The 23,969-nt window shown below is 46.1% G+C and overlaps 1 protein-coding gene across 13 annotated transcripts in view; it reads right to left on the bottom strand.

Annotated features, from left to right (window-relative positions):
• Window positions 1-23,969, bottom strand: part of DGKI (diacylglycerol kinase iota) — a 265,197-nt gene that overhangs the window by 63,457 nt on the left and 177,771 nt on the right. For all 13 annotated transcript variants that reach the window (XM_075602606.1, XM_075602603.1, XM_075602602.1 and 10 more), the window contains 6 exons: window positions 22,955-23,034; window positions 22,464-22,502; window positions 19,334-19,403; window positions 18,233-18,273; window positions 17,130-17,257; window positions 16,173-16,301 (listed from right to left, as the gene is read on the bottom strand). In XM_075602606.1, coding sequence (XP_075458721.1) covers window positions 16,173-16,301; window positions 17,130-17,257; window positions 18,233-18,273; window positions 19,334-19,403; window positions 22,464-22,502; window positions 22,955-23,034 — 487 coding nt within the window. The remainder of the gene's footprint in view (window positions 1-16,172; window positions 16,302-17,129; window positions 17,258-18,232; window positions 18,274-19,333; window positions 19,404-22,463; window positions 22,503-22,954; window positions 23,035-23,969) is intronic.

Here is a 23,969-nt window from a genome sequence, read left to right on the forward strand (position 1 = left end):
TGCTGTCCAGGAGACAGACCCGAGAGCCAGAGATGGGGAGTATAGACTGAAAGCTGCAGACACGGATTCCGACAGGAACAGATGGGGTAGGGAGTACCAGGACTGAAACACAGCCATACAGCACGCAGGAACAAGGATAAGACTACTTTGCACGTGCAAGGAGTGAGGGAACAGTCTTTTAAAAGGGCAAAGTCAGGTGTGAGCAATTCCAGCTCAAACAGAGGTTGACTTCCTCTACAGGCATTGAGGGCAGGAATTGCCAGGAAGCAAGATAGCCACGGTTGCTTCAGTGTGGGTGTGAGGTTACTTCCTCTTGATAGCCATCTGGCTAGAGGAAAAGGGAATACATCCTCAATTGTCAGCCATCTTGTTTGAGGCAATGAAACATGAGATGACAGACTTTCAGGAATACGCCTGATGCAATGGCGGATCCTGACAGTCACGTCTTTCATCATGGTATCCAGTATTTTTGGAGAAGCCACCTGGCAACCCTATATGTAAAGTATGCATTTTTGTATAGCTTAAAATACATAGCTCCTACTAACATGCAAAATTTACCATATCCTGTTGCAAAAACTGGTGTAATACTACATGTACATTGTGTGCAGCTTAACCACTGAATAAAGCTGGATTGGGGACCTGTAAAAAAAACATGCAGATATACTCCATCTTAAAAAAAATTCTACGTCCTAAAATGGTCAGCTCTAGATAGTTTACGACAGGGCTGAGTTTTATGTGTGTCAATGCAGAAGGTCAGGGCAGAAAGGTTGGCATGTTTGCCTAGAAAAATAAGAATTCAAGAGAGGTGTGTTTGGAGTCCGACATGAATTTTCATCTTTCTGCGCCAGTGACCTCTCTGGGAAGAACTTATGGAGTGTGGTAACGTATAGGTAACGTATAGGGAATTCTGTTTTTTTTTAATCCTTTTGTTTTAAGAAACTGTTCTGCATTTATTGTAACTATGTAACTATGTTCTGTAATCTAAAGCACAGTATTTATATGTATATATAAAACAATCTTTAATAAGTGATGCTTTGGGCTCTGAATGAACTGTCGCACGTGTTATAGAGAGGATTTATATTTTCGCACACATTTTCCATCAGCAGATTTTTGCGTGTTTAGTGCAGATTTTTTCTTTAATAAACAAGGAACTAAAACCCTGGCAGATTATAATTAACTGTTTTTATTCATATTTCTTTAGTCTTTAATATACAAACTTGACCCGCTATACCAGGAGTGGTCAATTCCAGTCCTCAAGGGCCACCAACAAGTCCGGTTTTAAGGATATCCCTGCTTCAGCACAGGTGGCTCAATCAAAGGCTCAGTCAACGAACTGTTGGTGGCCCTTGAACTGGAGTTGGCCACTCCTGCACTATACGATCAGTGAATCTATTTCAATAAAGAATCGTTGACATGTGAAAGACAATCTTCCTACTCTTCTTACATGTACTACATAATATAATACTATATATTATCCATAGTGAACCTATCACTCTAATAACCAAGTGCATACTGTGCTACTTCACTCCACACACGTACAGATAGACTGTAAACACGAACGCCAAAACAGCAAGATTGATCTACAACTGAAAATCTTGGAGGGGGTCCGAGGACCAGAGGAATTGGCTGCAAGCCCATGGCCAGGAAATAACCTTTTTTGTAAAGAATTGACTTGGCTTCCCTAAACAAATCAAACCATGTTAATAGCAAAGATTTGACTGCTTTCATTTGGGAGAGGGGGAAGGGGGGCGAATTAATTACAAGTGTAATTTCTTAGGTTTCGTTGAATAGGGGAGTGTTTGTCAGTCAAGTGTTTCCTTTATCCCTGGCCCACACTGTCCTTATCAGACAGCCAATACAGATAAGGGGAGGGAAGGGACTCTGGCTGAGCAAACTCTTATTGAACACACTGTCTCAGCTCCCTGTGTTCACAGAATAACTTTGACACATGGTTGAAAAATACTTTTAGGTGTCAGCCTTGGGTAAAAAGGGATACATCTCCTAGATATGACCCTTTAACCATGGCTGGCCCTTTAACCATGTCACTGCCATTACACAAAATATGTCAATAGTTCACAGCACTTGAGCGTTAGTAAATACTGACATTCTGCATGATTCCGAGGGACCAGCGTATAGGGGAGGTCCCATTCCCTGTGCACCCCTATTGGAAAGATGAAGGCTGACGTATTGCACTTCTAGTGCTGTCGGACAAACATGTTTTGAAGTCCATGCCATTAGTTCACTTTGGTCCTATGAGAAGCGGAGGGAGGAGAACAGAACCTCTATTGTGAATGAGGCCATGAACACACCAACCATCAGTCCTGCTAATGTGAAAAAACAACCTTTTCTTTTTTTCGATAGGGTTTGCTTTAAATGATGAATCACTCGTGGCAGAAGAAAATCCTGATTATGTTTTAATCACTGTGATTGGCTTCCTAAGGCTGCGTCTATAGTGCCGTCGATAGCGACACGATGAGTGACGTCACCCGTAGCCACCGGTCAAATGTTATATATCGCCGGGCGTCGTCGTCGCGCATTTCCGGCCATTTGATTGGTTCAAGGGCCGTCACGTGAGGCGACAGCACTTGAAAAATCAAATTTTGCCGGCTACCAGTTTTCGCGATGGCTCCGTCGCTCCGTCGCATTGTCGCCCTTACTATAAGCGCATGCGGCGGCGGCGGAAATGCATTTGTTTTCGGGCCACGTCGCGTCGCCGGCACTATAAGCGAGCATCATACATGACTAAATATGTTTTTAATCTTATTCTAATGTCTTGTGAAAAATGAATAATATTTTAATTTTCAATGGGTCCCACCAAATACATTTTCAAACAATTGCTGCATTCTAACAGGTTTGCCTTGGGAATATAATATAATTACTTTTCCAATCCCACCAGAAAAAGAGTGTGCGAGTGTGTGTGAGAGGCAGTGGCGTAGCTAGACGTGTGCGGGCTCCCGGGCAACATTTCTTTCAGGGCCCCATTATGAGTGAACATATTCTGTAGATTCTGGAGTTTCCATCGGGCCCCCCGGGCGTGTTGGTGGCCCTGTAAGCCCACCCCCTCTTTTACACCTCCTCACTCTCCTCATGTATTTCTCTCCCCCTCTCACACCCCCTCCCTCACTACCCCCTTTTCCTCTCACAATCCCCCCCTCTGCTATCACTCAGTAAACCCGCCCCCCTCCTCCACTCTCAATCCAGCTCCCTCAATCCCCTCCTCACATTCATTTCCCCCTCCCACCCTGCCACACACACTTACAACCCCCTCCTCCCCCCCCCCCCCGGCCACAAACACACATACAATTTCCCCACTACAATACAGTATCCCCCCCCCACAATACACAAGTTATAATAACCACCTACACACACTACGATACCCCCCCCCCCCCCCACACACACACACACACACTACAATAACCAGACACACACTACAATAAAAATAACCCTACACACATGCACACTGCAATATCCCCCTTAGGCTGAGGGGTGGGTCTTACTGGGAGGATGAGGAGCAGGGGGCGGGGGAGGAGCGGAGGGGGGTTCTGATTGTGCATCTGAGGAGTGGAGGTGTGACCAAGCTGCTGTTGAGGCGTCTGATAATGTAAATATGCGTAAGTGCAGGGGAGTAACTTGGTGTTTTTGCACCCGGGGCAAGTTTCACCACACCCACCCCCCAGCACAGTGACAGACACTGAAGCACACACAGCACACTGACAGACACTGAATCACACAGCAGTACACTGACAGACACTGAATCACACACAGTAGTACACTGACAGACACTGAATCACACACAGCACACTGACAGACACTGAATCACACACAGCACATTGACAGACACTGAATCACAAATAGCACATTGACAAAGCAAAGTGTAACTGAAAATTTTACACACAAACTCACACAGCATACTGACACACTGACAGACTGAAACACACACAAAAAATTGATACACACACATCAAACTGACACACAAATACAAACAGCAAACTGACACACAATTACACACAGCATACCTTCTCTGCCTCAGTTCCGCCCCAGCCCCCTCTCCCTCGCCGCTCACAGCTCCCGATCCAGCTTTGATGCTGTGCTGTAAGTACTGACTGAAGATGTCACCGCGGCTGTTATGGGGACTAAAGGAGGAAGGGGGCCCTGACTTCAGTGATCGGACGGCTACACAGCTGGGCCAAATGTCCCGGCTCTCCTCCTTATCGGCGGCCCTAGGGCGCAGGGCCCCCAGGCTTTGTTCGGGCTGCCCGGGCGGGCTATAGCTACGCCCCTGGTGAGAGTGTGAGTGTGTGTGTGTGGGAGTGTGTGTGTGAGAGTGTGTGTGTGTGTGAGAGTGTGTGTGTGTGTGAGAGTGTGTGTGTGAGAGAGTGTGTGTGAGAGAGTGTGAGAGTATGTGTGTGTGTGTGAGAGAGTGTGTGTCAGTCCATTTGTATAATCGAATGCAATTGTTTTTGTACCGTGGTGTTTTCTGCCCCACGTTTGCAGTAGTTGCACTTTGATAAACAGCCATTACAGGTGTCAATTTAGCCGCAAAAAATTGTTTCTTCAGCGTAATACTTAAACCCCAGAGACAGTGAAACTGTAACTGAGAGATGTTAATGGTTTGTTAATGAGCTGTTAATGTAAACTGTATGGAAACCAACAGTCCTGGCAGTCGGAGCAAGTAATGAAAATGCTGCACTCACAGAGATCTCACGCAGTCATCCTCACTGCCAGGGACAGGGCGAGACAGTTCTTATATAATTAGGACATTTCATCACATTTACTATTGGGAATATTACAGGGAACTTCATATCAACATATAGCGATGGAGTACCACATTTCCACACAACACTCCTTGTCACTCTCCAAGGACACAACATTGGGAGAGTTTATTTAATTATAGCCTAGTCCTCTGGCTATCATCTTTTCTTTGGCCCTAACAGTATAAGTCATATTAGACACAGGCACTGTGGGGGATAAGCTCTCTCATGGAGGCCTAGCTTGTTGCAGCCTGGATACATTATTTCTGTATCCAGGGGCTGGCCTAACAACAATCTGAGAGTGTCATCCTTGGGGAGGACACTGGCTGGGTCACATGCCCATGATGTGATGCCTGTCAGTATCGGACCTGCCCCGTTATGGGACAGGGTTACAAGCCCCTCCCCTGGGGTACATAAGCTGACACTCTCCCAGAAGTCAGAGCTCTCTTCCCTCCCCCTGTGGAGTGGAATCACTTACCCTTTATCCCATCAGGGGGTAAAGGAGCTGAGAAGGGGCCTGCAGGGCCTCAAGCCCGGAGGGTACAACTTTAGGGAATGAGCCTGTCATGAATATATGTATGCAGCAAATAAAGATCCAGTTGAATTCATCTGTTGTAGCCTGTATAACCACACGAGTTGCCGGTAAGGACCACCGTGGCTACACCAGGACCTTCACCAGCTGGAGGCGCTGCGCTATTAGGGATCATCACAGAGAGCCTGTCCTGATGCCTCCCCATACCATCGCGGAGTTCTCAGGGCCTTCTGTTCAACCTCACAGGTATGCACCCGCACCAGAAACACCGGTAGCTATATGATCTCACTTAAGGTGGGGAAAAAGGGGCTACATTACAGTTTACAGCTACACGCATGTTTAAAGTAGGAAACAGCCCAATTCTTGAGGGAACTTAGACAGGAAGCGGATTTGAGGTAGGGTTAGAGCAGGGGTGCTCAGCTCCAGTCCTCAAGTCCCCCCAACAGGTCAGGTTTTCAGGACATCCCAGTTTCAGCACAGGTGGCTCAATCAGAGGCTCAGTTGAAGACTGAGCCACCTGTGCTGAAGCAGGCAGGGCAGCCTACAGGGGGGGGGAGGGCAGCCTACAGGGGGGGGGCAGCCGACGGGACAGCCGGTATTGCTGTTCCGGGCCCGCCCAGTGAAGGGGCCCGGCCTCCCTGTCGGCAACACTACTGTTTCCATTCTGGCAAGGCAAATCTGGGTCCTCCCCTTTCCTGGCTGCCACCCCCCTACCTTCTCTCCTGCAGGCAAGCCGGGCCCTCCCCTTTCCTCAGCACCGCCCCCCTCACTCTGGCAAGCCGGGCCCTCCCCTTTCCTCAGCACCGCCCCCCTCACTCTGGCAAGCCGGGCCCTCCCCTTTCCTCAGCACCGCCCCACTCACTCTGGCAAGCCGGGCCCTCCCCTTTCCTCAGCACCGCCCCCCTCACTCTGGCAAGCCGGGCCCTCCCCTTTCCTCAGCACCGCCCCCCTCACTCTGGCAAGCCGGGCCCTCCCCTTTCCTCAGCACCGCCCCCCTCCCTTCCCTCCTCAGGCAAGCCGGGCCCTCCCCTTTCCTCAGCACCGCCCCCCTCCCTTCCCTCCTCAGGCAAGCCGGGCCCTCCCCTTTCCTCAGCACCGCCCCCCTCCCTTCCCTCCTCAGGCAAGCCGGGCCCTCCCCTTTCCTCAGCACCGCCCCCCTCCCTTCCCTCCTCAGGCAAGCCGGGCCCTCCCCTTTCCTCAGCACCGCCCTCCTCCCTTCTCTCCTGCAGGCAAGCCGGGCCCTCCCCTTTCCTCAGCACCGCCCTCCTCCCTTCTCTCCTGCAGGCAAGCCGGGCCCTCCCCTTTCCTCAGCACCGCCCCCCTCCCTTGTCTCTTGCAGAGGACTGCAGAGCCCTCCCCTTCCCTTGGCACCGCCCATCTGTCCCTCCCCACGCCTCTGCGGGCCTGCTGGTCTCTGCCTTGTACAGCCCATGCTGCAGCCAGCAGACCCACACAAGGGCCCTAGGTAAGCCCACATGCCCCAGCCCCCCCATATACCAAGCTCCCAGGCACCTTACCCACCCCAAGGGGGGAGAGGCCTTATTTTTGTGTGTGTGTTTGGGGAGGGGAGCTTATTGTGTGTGTCACTGTGTGTCTGTCTGTGTGTCTGTCTGTGTGTGTCAGTGTGTGTGTGTCAGTATCTGTGTGTCTGTCACTGTCTGTGTGTGTCTGTGTGTGTGTGTCTGTCACTGTCTGTGTCTCCATCTGTGTGTGTCACTGTATGTGTGTGTGTCACTGTGTGTGTGTGTGTGTGCGTCACTGTGTGTGTGTGCGTCACTGTGTGTGTGTGTGTGTGTGTGCGTCACTGTGTGTGCGCGTATATTGGGGAGGGAGGGGAGAAAAATACATGGGGAGGGGGTGTATGAGAGAGAGGGGGGAGGAAAGGATGATAAGGGGGGTGAGAGGGAGGTGTGTGAGAAGAGGGGTGTAAGAGAAAACAGGGGGGGTTCTTGCAAGGTCGCCGACACGTGGGTGGGGGGCCCCGGAGGAAACGTTAGTTCTGGGCCCCGGGAAAGCTGTCTGCGGCCCTGGAAGCAGGGACTGATTGAGCCACCTGTGCTGAAGCAGGGACTGATTGAGCCACCTATGCTGAAGCACGTATATCCTGAAAACCTGACCTGTTGGGGGGGGGGGGGGGGGGGCTTGAGGACTGGAGTTATGCGTCTCTGGGTTAGAGGTTATGGACCAAAAACTGCCATTTTAATTGAAAATGTACTGATTTTGTGTTATCAGTGACACCCCACCGACGTTTACCCGACGCGGATGCCGACAATCGGCGAGACTCCAAACCAACGCGACTCCCGGAACCGTGAGCTTAGGATTGCAACACTTTCATTCTCCCTAAAAGGTTCACAGGAATAAGAAATAGCAAGAACACAATCAGCACAGGTCGGCCCTTTAACCCCTTCCCTGCCAGCAACACGAGGCGAGTTATAATTCCTGATTGGCCGGGCCTGTTGCGTTCTGAGAACAAAGGGCGTGGCGGTAATCCTGTTTCCCTGGCCAAGCAATTAAACTACAACAGGGTTACAAAGGAATGGGGGGGGGGGGGGTTGCGGATATAGCACCCTATGATAGTGTCCATCATTTTTTTTCTTATTTCACAAAAGTATTATTTGCTTTTGTTGCGCGTCATTCTTCTCTTGTTCCACGCTCTCCGTGGCTGTGTGTGCTGAGCTCGCTAGCGGAGCTTGCAGCTTTCCTAGAAAAAGGTTATCTGCTGTATGTGTTTGTCCATGTAGCTACAGTGCCACCTAGTGGCTAAGTTATTATTCAAAGAGGCGCTGCAGTGTGGGGGGGGGCGGGGGGGGGCTGACTCCAGTCCTCAAGGGCCAGCAGCAGGTCAGGTTCTGAGGATATCCCTGCTTCAGCACAGGTGGCTCAATCAGGCACTGATTGAGCCACCTGTGCTGAAGCAGGGATATCCTTAGAAACTGACCTGCTGGGTTTAAAAGAGGATTCGATTGGGACATAATCATGAAGGGACAGTACAGAAGGCTATTCGCACGATGGGGAAGCCGAACGGACATGGTTTGTGCCTCTGACCCTTATTTATTATGCATTGATCTTCTACCCCAGATTAAAGGAATTAAAACTCCAGCAAAAGGCAGGCGTCAGAGTATTTTTAAAGCAGCAATATTACTTTCCCCTTTTTCCCCCTCTTCTTATTTGTATATGTAAAGCATGTGACAATGTATAATGCTACATTCTTACCTAAGTTGGCAATCGCTTGGTGCCCCTGTTATAAATCTGTATAAATCCTGATTGTGTGACTTGGGCTGCGTCTGGTACCTCAGACTGCGCGGACGCGTCCGCATGTGGAGCGAACAGACTGCCTTATGGCAGTGTACTCATACATGCGGCGTGCGGGCGATGCGCGAGAAATCAGTTCAAACTGATTTTTCGCGCGACAGGGCGGTCACGTGAGCGGTTTGCCCAATGAGGGCGGACCAGCTCCGTGACGGCACTAGGAACGCCCCCCATGGCCCGAGTACTATGGCCAGGGAAAGCACCCGCTTTTCCTCAGCCTCCGCGCGTCTCCGCACGGGCTGCGGCACCATGTCTGTAGCCTAACAGCTGCTTAGGTCAGTGTAACTCAGCAACTACAATGTATCCTTGCATTACTAAGGTAACATCTATTGTTACCATTTACAGCTCAAACTGCTGGGAACATTGGCAACAAATGATCACAAACAGGAAAGTCACATACTGCACAGGGGGAGGGATAGGTTTCATCAACAGATAACATTCCAGCCTGTTTTAAAGTAAAAAATGTCCTGCTTTATCCATTGTAACATCGCCCGAAGAAGAGATCAGTGTATCTCGAAAGCTCGCACAAATAAAAGCATTTAGTTAGCCACAGAACGGTATTGAGTATTTGTTTTTGATTATTAAGCTCGGCTAACACGGTACAGATATCTATATCTATAGATAGATAGATGTAGAGGTATGTAGCCTAGTGCCCCCTGGCTACAGCCTTCCACTGGCCTCAACACTATAAGTCCGCATAGGAACAGGCAGTGTTGGGGTTAAACTCCTGCGCAGGGCCTAGCCTGCAGTTGCAGCCTGGATGGGTACAATGTTGCCATATCCCGGGGCAGGACCTAACCGTCAGTTGGAAGTGTCATACCTGGGGAGGGTACTGACTGGGTCACATGTATATGGTGTGATGCCTGTCAGTACCTGGACCTGCCCTGTTATGGGGCAGGGTTACAAGCCCTTGCCTCCGGGTATAAAAGCAAGCACTCCACCAAATTGTGTTGTGGTTGTTGGTGTGTGTCTTCCCTCCCCCAGGGGAGTGGTAGTGATTCCCTTTGCCCCGTCCGGGGGTGAAGGAGCTGAGGAGGGGCTTTTGGGGCCTCAAGCCCCTGGGGTCTGCTCCAGAGACTGTGGAGGATGACTATCTATCGGATGAATAAAGATCCAGTTGTACCCACTATGTGTTATTTGGAGACGAGAGTTGCCTGTGGGGGCAATCTTGCCTATGCCAGAATCCTCATGGGATGGAGGCGCTGCACCCTAAGGAGGAAAAGCCTGTCCTGTTGCTGCTCCCATACACCACCCGCGGAGCCCTCAGACCTCCTGCAAGACCCAGGTGAGCTAACAGCACCAGAGAACACCCCATGTAGTAGCCAGATCTCTGATACAGGGGGGGAGGTGGAGGGGGGACAGGTGCTACAGATAGAAGAAAACAGGACAGGCACTCCAAGATCCAAAGGCGAAATTTATTCCGCAATAAATTTCACCTTTGGATCTTGGAGTGCCTGTCCTGTTTTCTTCCATCAGTTGTGCTGCCTTGCTGACACCAGGACGGTTTGCACCCTACTACCACCTGTATCTACACATATGTGAGTGCCTGGTTTTCTGTATGTATGTACTGTACATATACACATACACACCCACACACACAGTGATGTATATACTGTACATATACACACAGAGACGTATTTGGGATACGAGAGCACGGTCTCCAGTGGATTGACATGTTGATAGTATTACATTCCAGTTTTTATCAATTGTGCATGTTAACTTATAAAGACATGCTATATATACACATATTGAATCCAGTTTTATATACAGTATACTGTTCTGTGTGTACTTATAAATACCTACATTAAATATTGAAATGCTCACATATGAAGCAAAAAAAACGCTCACGACTACATGCCTGTCATTTAATTAAATTCACATTTTCCCCACAATTTAAAACCAAAACCAAGGGACTTCACTTCGGTATTTTAGAACTAGACCTCCAAAACGCGGGATTAAGTTCACACCCCTATGACAGAGAAATGATCTGCTGAACAGGTTTAAACATTACAAGCTGTTTCAGTCCTGTCTGATCACCGTTGACTTGAGTCGAGATGGCATTTTAAACGGGCCAATACATCCAGTAATCTATCCCATATCGTATTAAACAAAAGGTTGAACTCGAGAAACATAAAATGACCTTTTCAACCTGAGCAGCTATGAATAATTGCCAGACCATGATGTGTTACTATACTTTGAAAACAACCAGTTTAACACATGCACCCCTGTGGATTATCTGTTGAGAACCAATCAACCTATAGCACTCAGTGACCAAGCAGTGAAGCCTCCAACAGAATTATTCCATCAGCTTTCAGCCTCAAGAGGACACACACTCAGCAGGTGAGGAATATATTGAGGAGGGGAGCAGTGCAGGGCCAGGTGACCCCCAAGGATATGAGATTAGTTGCACATTCAGGAGAATATCTCTCCAGCTCAGCTGTGCGTGACTGGCAATCTCAGCCCTGTCAACACAGATTTCATCTTGGAATGCGTGCAAAGAAATCTTAGTCCACCTAGAAAACCTCATTTACTTTCCTCTATCTGCCTTTGACATCTGAAACATGCCCTTTTGTGCAGCTTTATTGTAACCTCCTCTAGTGGGGGGGGGGGGGAAGCCAGACCTGGTAAAGAAAAACTATTTTAAAGTAAACCAACCAACAAATGTCAAATATAGCCCGAGAGAAGTGAGCAAACCTAGCCACCGGTGAAATAAATCCCACAAAAAAGGGGGAGGGGGATATATACAGTGGTTGACAAATCACCAAAAAATCTACTCGCCACACAAAAAAATCTACTCGCCACCTAGTACCAAACGTGTGCTGCTTGGGCCAATATTTACTCGCCCGGGAGTTAAATTCACTCGCCCGGGGCGAGCAAATGTATAGGTTTGTCGAACACTGGATATATATATATACATATATATACTGTGGGCTCTCCATTCATTTTTATTCACACTGATACACATACACACTCTTTCTTCACTTGCTTTCAGTAACCATTTAACACCTCCAGCCATAAAACACATCCACACCGGGGGAAGGAACAGCACAGATAACATTCCAAGAGACACTGTTTTTAAGTTTACCTTTTGCTTCATTCATTGTAACATCGCCGGAAGAAGAGATCAGTGTATCTCGAAAGCTCGCACAAATAAAAGCATTTTTATAAAAGCATCCCACAGGGGGAAGAACGTTGGAGCTATGTGCTATATGTTTAATACATAATACTGCTTCAAACTGTCTGAGTGCTGTCGCCTCTTTGCCGCTTCATGGTAATGTATGCTTTTATTATTTCTATGGGACATGCACCAGCCTACTACTGCTTACCTACAGGAGTGCCAGAGACCTATCAACTATATATATCACATACACACTCAAAGTGGATTAAAAAGTAGTGCTGCTGTGCCAGATTTGGAACACTATTGCCCAGATTCACAAAGCTCTGTCAAGTCAGAGCACAGCATGTCATGTTACCAAAATCACTAACTGATATGTTATATATATATATATATATATATATATATATATATATATATATATATATATTACATTCTGAAAACCACCTTCAAACAAGATGTACAAAAGGGAACACACCTGAGTTAAATGTTAATAGGATATGCAAAGTATATTTAAATGACACCTATTGGGGTTATACATGGTGAGGAAGGCCAATGAAAGAAAATAAAGCCTTGCCTGTGACCATTAAAGAATCGCTTAATCCATTCCTTGGTAGAGACGCACATGAACAGCCGCCCTAACAAGTCAAGTTGGTGCCCTCGCTGAGAAGGACTCGGGTACCCTTGGTGGGTGAACATTATTCTTTTGTCTTCTTGATGAAGAACTCTAAAGCTCTTATAAAGGCAAGACATCCAGGGTCCTACGATCAAGAGAGTATACATGCTGCTTGTATCTCTTTAATAAAATCTGTAAATAGTTAAGAAATAGTTCCTGGTGTCCAAAATGATTTGGTGTTTTTTCCTGCATCTCGAAAAAAGTTTTGCAAGAGCTTGCACTCCTAGTACTCACTATACTGGAACGGCTAATAGTGGTGCACAGTATGCTGTCGGGGATCTAGTCCTGTATTAGATCCTGTTTTGGAATAGATTCAATAGTAGAAAGACAGCGGGCACTCGTAACTTGAAGAAAAAGTATTTTTATTGAGGTTACATTTTTCTCCTACGCGTTTCGGTTCCAGCCGAGACTGAAACGCGTAGGGAGGAATATGTAACCTCAATAAAGACCCTTTTTCTTCAATTTACGAGTGCGTGCTCACGCCCTTTCGACTATTGAACCACATCCTGCAACTCCTGATAACCCAAACTGCAATGAATCTACCATATATCAACCGAATGATGGTAATGAGTAACCTAGGCTTCCACCTATATATTTACTGGCAAATAAAAAGTAACCCAAAGAGAAATACTATATTCCCCAAATTATGGATTTGTTGATGCACCGGTGTCAAGAGTAGAGATGGGCAAAACCGCCCAAATCCGTTTCCCGGATTTTCTCGTATTTCATCCCCCCCCCCCCAAAATCCGTTTTGCGGTGTAAAATCCACAAACTGATTTGGTCGTTTTTTAGCCCGTGCGGATTCACCAAAAAACTACCATTGGATCCAACCCATGGTCGGACTTGTAGAATCCAATCCACGAATTCGTCAATCCGTTGGCGGAGTCTTAAGAATCCGCGGATTGGATTCTACAAATCCGTCCACGGGTTGCGGAATCCTTGGAGTGTATTTGTAATAATAATACAAAATCCGCAAAACGCAAATAGCCCTTTTTTGAGATTGATCTGCAGATCCAAAGGAACTGGCCGATCCGCTGCAGATCCAAATACGCCCAAAAAACTAGCTCATTTCTAGTCAAGAGCCAAGAATCCAAAGGAGTAAAATCAGAGGGGAAAAGAAGAATACCTGTGTCAAAGGAAGATTACTGGTGCTCGTAATATGTGACAGATGTTTGGAAATGCAAAATATAAAGTCACATACCCAACAAGTCTGTCTTTTGCTTTGGCATATCTATTTAATTCCCCTGAGGAAGCGAGCAGGTCTCGTGAAACGCGAAGGGTAGCTGATTTGGTGCTGGGAACAGTGGCCTATTATCGGAGAAGGGACGCAGTCAGTACAACGAGTGTACGGAGGTGAGCAGAGAAATCCAAAGCGGGCCTAACGCGTCATCACGTTGTGGTGTGTCATCACGCGTCATCGCGCTTTGCTGCGCAGACCTGCCCGTACAGGAGGCAGAGCCTGGGAGGAGACGCCGACCAGGGAGCGCCCGAGACCTCTGCACCCTGTGAAGCAACTCGGCGTAACATGTAAAGATTGGAGTTCTGCAAACATCCCGATGACCCACCGTAAGGCCAAAATACAGCCCCACTTCTGACCGCTGTTGATCTACATGAGCATTTTTAACTGCAAATTCGTGAGTGTTATTCCAAAAGTTCGATTTTTATGTTTTATTTTGATTAAATTGCCATATGTTACTGTACCATGAGGTTTTCTTCTTTCTCTTCCATTGTACATGTGGCTAAATTTACATCAATGGGCATCCATCCATTACCCTGTCGAGCTAAGTATTCATCAGTTCCACTTCATTGCATTACAGCAATCTTTCACTTCATGCATGGTAGTTGAATACTATATATTGAATACTGGTTGTGAAATTTTATCCATCTAGTGGTTTAAGGTTTCACTGAGTTTCTATATTTATATATTTTGGATAGTATCACTGGGTATACTAATTCAGTTAGTGTTATCATGGTGTTTTTGTTCTAAGTAGTTGTTTAGAAGGTTTACACCATTTTTATTTGTGTGGTTTCCACATCACTTTTCAACACATGACCAGCGCCAAGGAGGACTTTTCTTCAACATATACAAATAGTGGCATAACAAATCTTTAAGGGCCATATTTACTAAGCGGTGCTAGAGGAGAACACCCTCTCTCCTTCGCTAATAGAAGGCAGCACCGCTTCCTCCAGGTGTGGGCAGATGCGGGGTCTCCTTCCCCCACCCCACCATGTCCCTTTCCTCATCATCGACATGACTAATCAGATCCCACCTGAAATAAAGCGAATTAACACAGCGCGCGCTTGATTAAAAAGCAGAAAGTATAATTAATTTTCTCCTGCATGCCGGCAATTACAATCTCATTTTCTCTGTGCCCTGAGGACGTGTGCGAGAGAGGATCAGAGCCAGAATCTATTATTGACACATTCGCTGCCAGGGCAAATGTAGGACACTTTAAATGGCTAGGGGATTGACCCCTCTGGCTATTAACCTGCTGTCTCTGTATGTTAACTTAGATTGTAAGCTCTTCGGGGCAGGGATTTCCTTTCCTATTGTCTGACTTTGTTGCGCTTACAGTATTATAATTCCCTGTATTTTATTGTATTTGTAAAGCACTGAATACACTGTGGGTGCTACTGTAAATAAATAAAGATATACAGGCATACCCCGCATTAACGTACGCAATGGGACCGGAGCATGTATGTAAAGCGAAAATGTACTTAAAGTGAAGCACTACCTTTTCCCACTTATCGATGCATGTACTGTACTGCAATCATCATATACGTGCATAACTGATGTAAATAACGCATTTGTAACAGGCTCAATAATCTCCCCGCTTGCGCACAGCTTCGGTGCAGGTAGGGAGCCGGTATTGCTGTTCAGGACGTGCGGACAGGCGCATGCGTGAGCTGCCGTTTGCCTATTGGGCGATGTGTCCTTACTCGCGAGTGTACTTAAAGTGAGTGTCCTTAAACCGGGGTATGCCTGTACATATACATCCATTGGTTCAAGGCAGGATTAAAATAAGTAGGTGTACAGTACTGTGCTCGATTCCAGGAAAGCAAAAATGTTTACAAGATTTCAAGGATGACATTATTCTCCAGGTACGTGCTCAAGGACCCAGGGAGCAGACCATGGCATTCTAACCAGCCCTACCAGCTTCAAGAGGCAGTGACATTACCACTAGACAATTCTCTCTAGACGGGCAAAGCCTTGGCATAAGTCTGTGAACTAGGCGAATTCTGGGCATACATGACAAAAAAACTGGGGAATGTATGTAACTTTACCAAGTACGGCCAACCTTGCATTTCGCCAATATGCACATATAAGTTTTATTGATATGTAGTTGACAAACAGCCTTCGCTCAAACATTTCACCAGTTTGCCCATTTCTTAAAGAAATCAAGAGTATTTTAAAATAAAAAAATAAAAATGAACTGGTCAGGCTCACACATCTAGCAATGCCAATTATTCAACCTGCGCCTTTTTCTCTCTGTGCCTCGTACTTAACACGTTTAGATTTTTGAGAATAGAATTGTTGGCGTATAAGACCCTACGTACACTACTACTCTGTAGGTAATAGGAAACAATGATTTGGTATTACTATGAATTGAACTTCGTCCAACCCCTTTATATTTAAGAGGGCTGCAATGTTGCCAAAAAAATAATTAGTAAGAAAGACGGAGGGGAGAGGTCTGGAGATATGAAGGAGGAAAATGGAAGGGAAAGAGGATGGGAGAAAAGGAGGTGACTGGAATTCAAGACCATCTTTAAAAGCATATGGTGCCTTACTGCAGAGGACTGGAAGGTGAGGTATCCCGTGATTTTTCGGCAAACTCATGCTGCAAAGTCATCTTTCCCGACACACAGCTATCGCTCACAATGCGTTTCCGGCATGTGGGGTTCCACCAGCCTGACGTCCTGATGGTAAATAAGAGAGGTGTAGGATGTAGGAAGTTAACATAGCATATACTATGATCACCCGGTTCCCTAAGGCAATACATGGCAGGAGAGGCTTTGGGAGATCTCTACTGAAGTCTCCTGGCTGCAGAACCATGGCAAATTAATCGTACCACATTTAGCCAAGGGAAAATCCCCCAGTTTTAGATAAACCCCTGTTCTTTACTGAAGGATTCATGAGATCTAAAGTGCTTCACTTCCCAGGCACCGTCTGCTGAAAAAATAAACAGTTTACTACATATATTAATCTTTTATTTTACATGTAAAACACTTTATAGACATAGTAAAAAAACAAAACAAAGAAACCATACTTAGGGGGTTATTCATTAAACTGCGATAGTGACAATTGGGGCACTAACACAAAAAAAAAACATCGATCCATAGGATAGTTCCCTGATCGGCACTTTCACAGCTTAATGAATAACCCCTTCAAACTCTACTCACAAGACTCTAGATTTAGATCTAAAACAACAGTGCATGGAAGGAAAATGCACATCTCTGTCCCACGTGAACCTGAACATGCTGCACTGTACAATGATCTTGACGTTCTTTCTCATCCTAGCTCCTTCACCTGAGAGAAACTCCAGTGACATGTTGGAGGAGGGCAGAAGCGTCTATTAATGTTCTATGCTGTAGCTTGTCCACTTCCAAATGTTGTTTGACTGAATATGATTTGTCTCTTAAACACCATAGTTGACAGATGGACCAGAAAGACATCTTTGCATTGGGTACTTGGCCTGTCTGACTGCAGAACAGGTCATTTAACAGCCCCCTACCAGATGCACTCACCCAGAGGGCTGCTCCACCACTAGATCTGGCATTCCTGTCCCCGTGCCCCCCTGAGGGGTCCCAGCTGTCTCAGGGTCCAGGATAAAGATCTCGTCTTGGGAAATCTCTGTGACAAAATGCAGATGTTCCTGGGGACAGGAACACAGATGGGGTTGGTCGGAGATCACCATTACTAGCCGTCCAATGACTGGTATGGACTCTTGTATTTGATGCGCAAAAACAACATAATGTCTCTAGTAATATGAAGGGATCAACATGTTTGTGCATCTCTCTTTCCCAATTCAAGGTGACAAAGGTACAAAGAAAAAGTAGTTACTGATCACCAAGTTTGCCAATCCCATTGCAAGCAGGAAGCAGAAAGCATGGCGTAATCTAAAGAGGAAAAGGTGTAGCACAAGACGGAAGAGATTCACTAAGGAGTAATACAAGTTATTACACTACTACTCCATGTTAGCGGTAGTTAAAACAGGATTGATGTATGATGATTCATATTGCACCTTGGTTAATTCAGCATGACACAAGGAGTTAAGGTGACATAATGACATGATCATTTTATTACCTTGCACTGCAAAGTGACATCATGATTTACTAGAATTGACTTCTGACCCATCATGTTTGTACCTCCAAAAGCTAAATAACATAGTAGTACACATATGTCCCAAGACCACCATCTTTTCCTACTACAAGGTGTCTTATTGAAAAATAACAGTGACATCAGCCTCCAAGAACCGAAATCTGAGATTCCAGGTCAAAAACGGTATTTTAATGGAAAAGTACTGAATTTTAACAGGAGGCTCCACTGAAGTCTATGACCCTTATTCTGTAAGGTGTGATAAGTGAAGATGACGTGCTATTAAAGTCAATGGGGCTTTCCACGTGATAGCACAGCATCTGCACTCATCACACCTTACAGAATAAGGGCCTATGATGCTAAAATCAGGGAGACGGACTTCAAATCAGTAAGGGACACTGGAAATCTGTGAGATTTGACAGGTCTGCACAGAACAGGATCAAGGTCACCCACCAGCATTCATAGTGCCGGCAAAGAAAAATAAAGTGCTAGAGAAGTCGTCCAATTTCATGACCGAATCATGCTCGCCTACCTGAGATCTGTCGATGCGATAGAACCGGTCAGCAGAGGTAGCTGTGAAAGGACAAGATGGTGATCTGAGATCAGTTGTGTAAATTAAGATGCATTACATGGTGTGTGTGCCCCTGACTGAGAGACGCATGGGAATCCTCTCCCCAAATTCTAAACAGAATGTGTATATCAGGATACACAATCAAGAAGCATTGTAGCAGTGTGTGAGGGGAGGAAGAGAGTTCTAAATGGTTCTAGAGCAGGAGTGGCCAACTCCAGACCTCAGGGGCTACCAACAGATCAGGTTTTAAGGATATGCCTGCTTCTGCATAAGCAGGGATATCTCCAATACATGGCCTGGTGGTGGCCCTTGAGGACTGGAGTTGTCCACTCCTGCCCTAGAACCATCAAACTCTCTTCCTCCCCTCACACACTGCTACAATGCTTCTTGATTGTGTATCCTGATATAAACACTCTGTTTTGACCCCTGGTCTAGATGGTAACACTACAGTTTATTAATATATAAACCAGGGGCATGCCACTACTTAATTATTTACCAATCTACACAAATCACAATCTTCTGAAAGGGGACAAATAGTAAAAATGGTTCCATCCATTTCTCTTTTTAGAGAGGGGAATCATTAAAAAGATACTTGTTTCGATGTTCCCTGTCCTAATAGATGTACAGAGATCGCAGTTCATACCACGTTCTAGGTGTTTATGGGACACTCGTCCCTGATTCTTATGTATTAATATTGTAATTAACTTATATAGGTCCACTGCTTATGGTTAGAGTGGTAAGATTATTAACTCTTGGGGGTCTTTTGGGATATTTTTCTTTGTGTTATTGTATATCAGGTTTGCAAAGTCTGCCAGCTGCAAAAGTGGCCGGAAAACTAAATACATCCTATTGGTGGACAATTCTGGTGTTGTTTTCACCCTAGTTTTGCAGCTGAGAAACTTCGAAAGATAACCAACTCAGAATTTGATGGAATCAGGAGCTGCTGTAGGTCTAAAGGGAAACAAAAGTCTGCATGTATAGGCTGGACGCCACTTCACTGCAAACACAGCAGCCGGCGCTGGTCATAGAACGACAAGCAGACAGACAGGAAGGCAAATTCACCATCTAGGAAGCACCATCGTGGGTTGAGTCGCTGAGCAGAGAGCAACCGTGGGAAGGAGTTATCGTGATCCTACGGGGAACAAAAAACGAGATGGCAGAGAGTTGTAGGGAACTTAAACCTGGTCTTGTTCAGGGTGTTTCCCAAGTAATAAAAACAATGACGATTTAACCCTTTCACTGCCAGACGGGGAGCAGGAACGCAATAGGTGGCTGGCTCTTGGTGGGGAAAGGGTCGATCTGTAAGAATGGTTTCCCAGTTGAATAGTAGTTTTAACTTGTTCCGCTGCTAGATAAGGGAACGGGGTTTAAACACGACACACTGATATGCAGACTTCACTCTGATTCAATATTTTGTTACATTAGTGTGGGGGGGGGCAGCGTTGGCAAATAAAATACTAATTTCCTGCTTGAGCAAAGATTTTCCACTTATTTTTTAATTCAGTACTGCTCAACTCCATTCCTCAAGACCCCCCAACAGGTCAGGTTTTATGGATATCTCAGCTTCAGCACAGGACGCTCAATCGGTGGCTCAGTCAAAGACTCAGCCATTGATTGAGTCGGCTGGGCTGACGCTGGGACTGATTGAATCACCTGTTCTGAAGCAGGGACTAAATGAGCCAACTGTGTTGAAGCTGGGACTCCTTGAACCACCTGTGCTGAAGCAGGGATATCCTTAAAACCTAACCTGTTGGGGTGGGTCGTGAGAATTGGAGTTGAGCACCCCTGTCTTAAGGTCTATGCTGCTAGAGGGCGTGAATGTCAACCTCCCAAGAATAAAATCAGGGAAAGTAGATCTGTCTGGAACTCAGCTTGGGTTGGGTGTTCTGTGAGCGAGGGCATTATTGACACTTTCACCTAAAGCATAAATACTTGGGGGCTTTTTCCGAGTCACACAAACTCCTATGCTAGTTATGCAATGGGAACATTAAATCCTGAAGAAGTAGCCCAGTGGTGATGTCCTTTTGAAGTGGGTGAACCTGGTTTGAATCGCAACGTCATTTCTCCTTGCGACCTTGAGCGGGTCATTGTAATCTCCCAATGCCTCAGGCACCAACATTACAGTATAAACTCAGAGACAGGTACTGATTGTGCCTGAAAGATTCTATGTACAGCACTACATACATGTCAGCTATAAAACTAGCCTCTATTATTATAGACAATGGCCAAAAAGTAAAGTTTGGTAGGAAAATGGGAGAGTTCCCATTTTTTGGGGGCTTGCATGGGGTCGAAACAACTTTTTTCAAGGGAAAATAGAAAAATGCATGTTTTCAGCAAACTATGGAGGGGATCCATTGACTTGAACGGCATTCAGCGCCAGATGGGGGTTCGATACCCGGCATCGGCACTTAGTGAATCTCCTGCTATGATGGATTCTCCTTAGTAAATAGAAGTTGGCTAGCCTGGTGCAATGTGCTGCAGATGCACTGTCATTGCGGCGTCCTATTCACATGCGTGACGCAGGGGATTTAAATAACCAGGAAGTGCCCGCTGCACCTTTCCCGGTGGGTATCTCAGTTAGGGGGACAAAGCACTCCTTTAAGCGGTCAGCAGACGGTCAATATCCTGCAAAGCCCTTCACGGTAAATTGAATAAGGACCAAAGAGCATCCTGGCACGGATAAATCTTTTTGTTTCTATTGCACTTTTCCTTTGTTTCTTTAAAGGCAGACTACACCCTAAAAACAATGGGGTTTTCTTTCTTGTGTGTGTGTTTTTAAACCTACTGGCATTATAAAGATTTTTTTTAAAGCATAAGAAGAAGTTTACGTTGTCCCTTTGCCAATGGAGGATTTAGAAATCCACCACCCGTAGGCTCTTACTTATGCCGGCCGCCTCCTTTCTGCCGCCCCACCTCCAGATTCGCAGCGTCAAATGACGCCGCAGATGTCACCATAGTAACGTGACACGGTGTCTCATTGCTATGGTAACGTGACGTCATTTGATGCCGCGACATCACGTTGCCATGGCAAAGAGACGCCGTGCGCCGCCACTTTGGTGACATCCGCGGCATCACTTGACGCTGCGAATCGGAAGGAGCAGGAGGGCGGCAGAAAGGAGACAGCAAGGAGGCGCCCGGCAATGTAAGTGACTTCCCATCAGGCCCGATAGCGCGGCAAATGTATACGGGGCGGACATTTTTGCCGCCCCAAAATTTTACCGCTCTGGCGGGAAATCCGCCACTGCCCTTTGCAGCCAGTTCCTGGTATCAGACATCCATGTAACTTTGCATACGTGTTAACTCTCTATTGATGACGGGAAGATACATCTGAAAGATCATTTAATCCCATTGTATCCAACACCGGGAATAAATTACTGCCAAAGGAATTCAGTCTGGAAGCTTTCATATTCAAAGCACGACATTTTAAAAACCCATCCTCCCCCTGTGGGTCAATGTCACCAGCACAGGCATATGTGACAGTGCGCAATGTGACAGCAGCGAGAGGCAGAAAAAAACTGTACATGGCGGCACACACAGGGAAATCATGAAGTCCATTACTTGCTATAGTTATTATTGATTATTTTATTAGCATTTAGATTTTTTTTATTTCCTGTATTAAACACACAAGTTATTAACCCTACATGAAAAAAATAATGTTTTCTTAATTAGGGTGTAGCTCCTTTTTAATAGGGGAAAACGCATTTATCAGGTTTAGAAACACAAGGTGACATCTTTCCATGACAAGAATGCAGTCCTCATTCAGTTGGACGATGTAATAAGCCCTCCACCTGTTCCTATTTAGCACGCTATACTGTATCTATATCCTGTAACTATTAACACCAGTTATATTTTGGCGCCCACTTCTGCCGGTGTATGAGAGCAGAGGCGCACTACCTGTCTCTGATTGGTTGAAGGGCAGAACCTTCAGCGGATTACGGCCGCTTGAGGATTAATGATTAATTTAGTAAACGATCAGCAGATTACTTGATTTATTACCATGCCTATTTTGTGAGTGTATTAATATAAGTGTTTTATTGGTAAAATAATTTTTGCATATCATTAACTGCGTGTTACAGAGCAGTCATAAAGAGGGATTACTTGCTTGTAAGCTCATGTATCCCACATGTATACCCATTTTTGTGCCCATGGTTGGAGGGGCTGCAATAAGAGGCACCTACTGTGTAGTACTTACCTGGCAGTGATCTCTCTGAGGTGTGATAGAATGGAGATCCTAAATGAATCAGAAAAGCAGAAAGACAAACAATTATTATACATGAACACTGCAGCGTGTGTACGGTCTGGCTTACAAAGCAGCATGATACTAATGAGTTCATCTGCGGATGTTAGAACGCAATGCTTTGCAGTGGTAGCACACACCTGATATCCATGATATAAATCATAGTTTGAACTGAAGGTCTGAATCAGGGGCGGCCAACTCCAGTCCTCAAGAGCTACCAACAGGTCAGGTTTTCAGGATATCCCTGCTTCAGCACAGGTGGCTCAATCAGTGGCTCAGTCAAAGCTGAAGCTGTGCTGAAGCGGGCTCTTCGACTGAGCCACCTATGCTGAAGCAGGGATATCCTGAAAACCTGACCTGTTGCTGGCCCTTGAGGACTGGAGTTGCCCGCCCCTGCCTTAGAAGCTTTGGCCTTTGCCAGATGAGCAGCGCATGCGAGTACTCACCTCCTGCAGCCGGTCAATGTACATGCGGCAGGTCTCCAGGTCGCAGTCTCCTCGTACCACTATAATTCCTAGAGGGATGGCTGCAGGAGGGAAAGCCGGCGGTCAGTTTTAGTTTGGACCTCAGGCTGGGAAGTGCAACCCATGATACAAAATACATGTGTTTGATGCTTATAGCTTGTTAAATATCAATAGCAAACCAGACTCCGAGGTCCATATTTACAGAACTAAAACCGTGCGGAGCCTCAGTGTACCTTAGGGTCCATTCATTTGATTTAAGGCTTAAAGCTGCAGACCAAGCAATAACCTACGTGTGTGTTTTTTATTTAATAAATCAGTTCTGTACAATGAGAAAATATTTGTAGCATTTTAAAAACAAAACAAAAACAATTCCGAATGACATTGTTAATGTATGATAATGTAATAAGCATAACAAGCATTTTTTGTTTCTGTAGCAACCGTTTGCAAAGTCACATCCCCTTCCTGTTCTGAAACAGGCTCTGGCACACCCCTCTTTGAGCCCTGCCCTCTCCCTAGCAGTGTACCAATTGTATCTAGTGCCTGCCTGGTCACATGATCTTCCCCACAGAACTTTGCATCTTTGGTCCTCTTCTGCTGCACTGACAGCCATTTAGTGAACCCCCGAGCCGAACCTTCACCGATCGATCATCGGAGAACGGATCGATTGGCAACTTGACTCATTACTTATCATTGTGTGGATTGTATTGATGCACATACTAAAGGGGAAATAATAATAATGGACTGCTGCTTTAACATGGTTTACCAACTCTGGGCCGGACACTGTTTAGTCCCAGAATTGCACCACCCGTTGTCCTTGATACATTAACTCCAAAGTATCTTTGCTTCATTGATGCTCAATCCCCTTCTGCTTCATCCCTGGATTTAGCGAGCAGCTGGTGACAGTTCAGCGTTTCTTCGTTTCTTCCTTGATATTGGTAATGTGCATTGCTTCCAGGTATAATACTCAAGTCACAAACAGAGCTCAACAAAGAGGACT

This window comes from Ascaphus truei, chromosome 5 (genome assembly GCF_040206685.1).
Source record: "Ascaphus truei isolate aAscTru1 chromosome 5, aAscTru1.hap1, whole genome shotgun sequence".
NCBI lineage: Eukaryota > Metazoa > Chordata > Amphibia > Anura > Ascaphidae > Ascaphus > Ascaphus truei.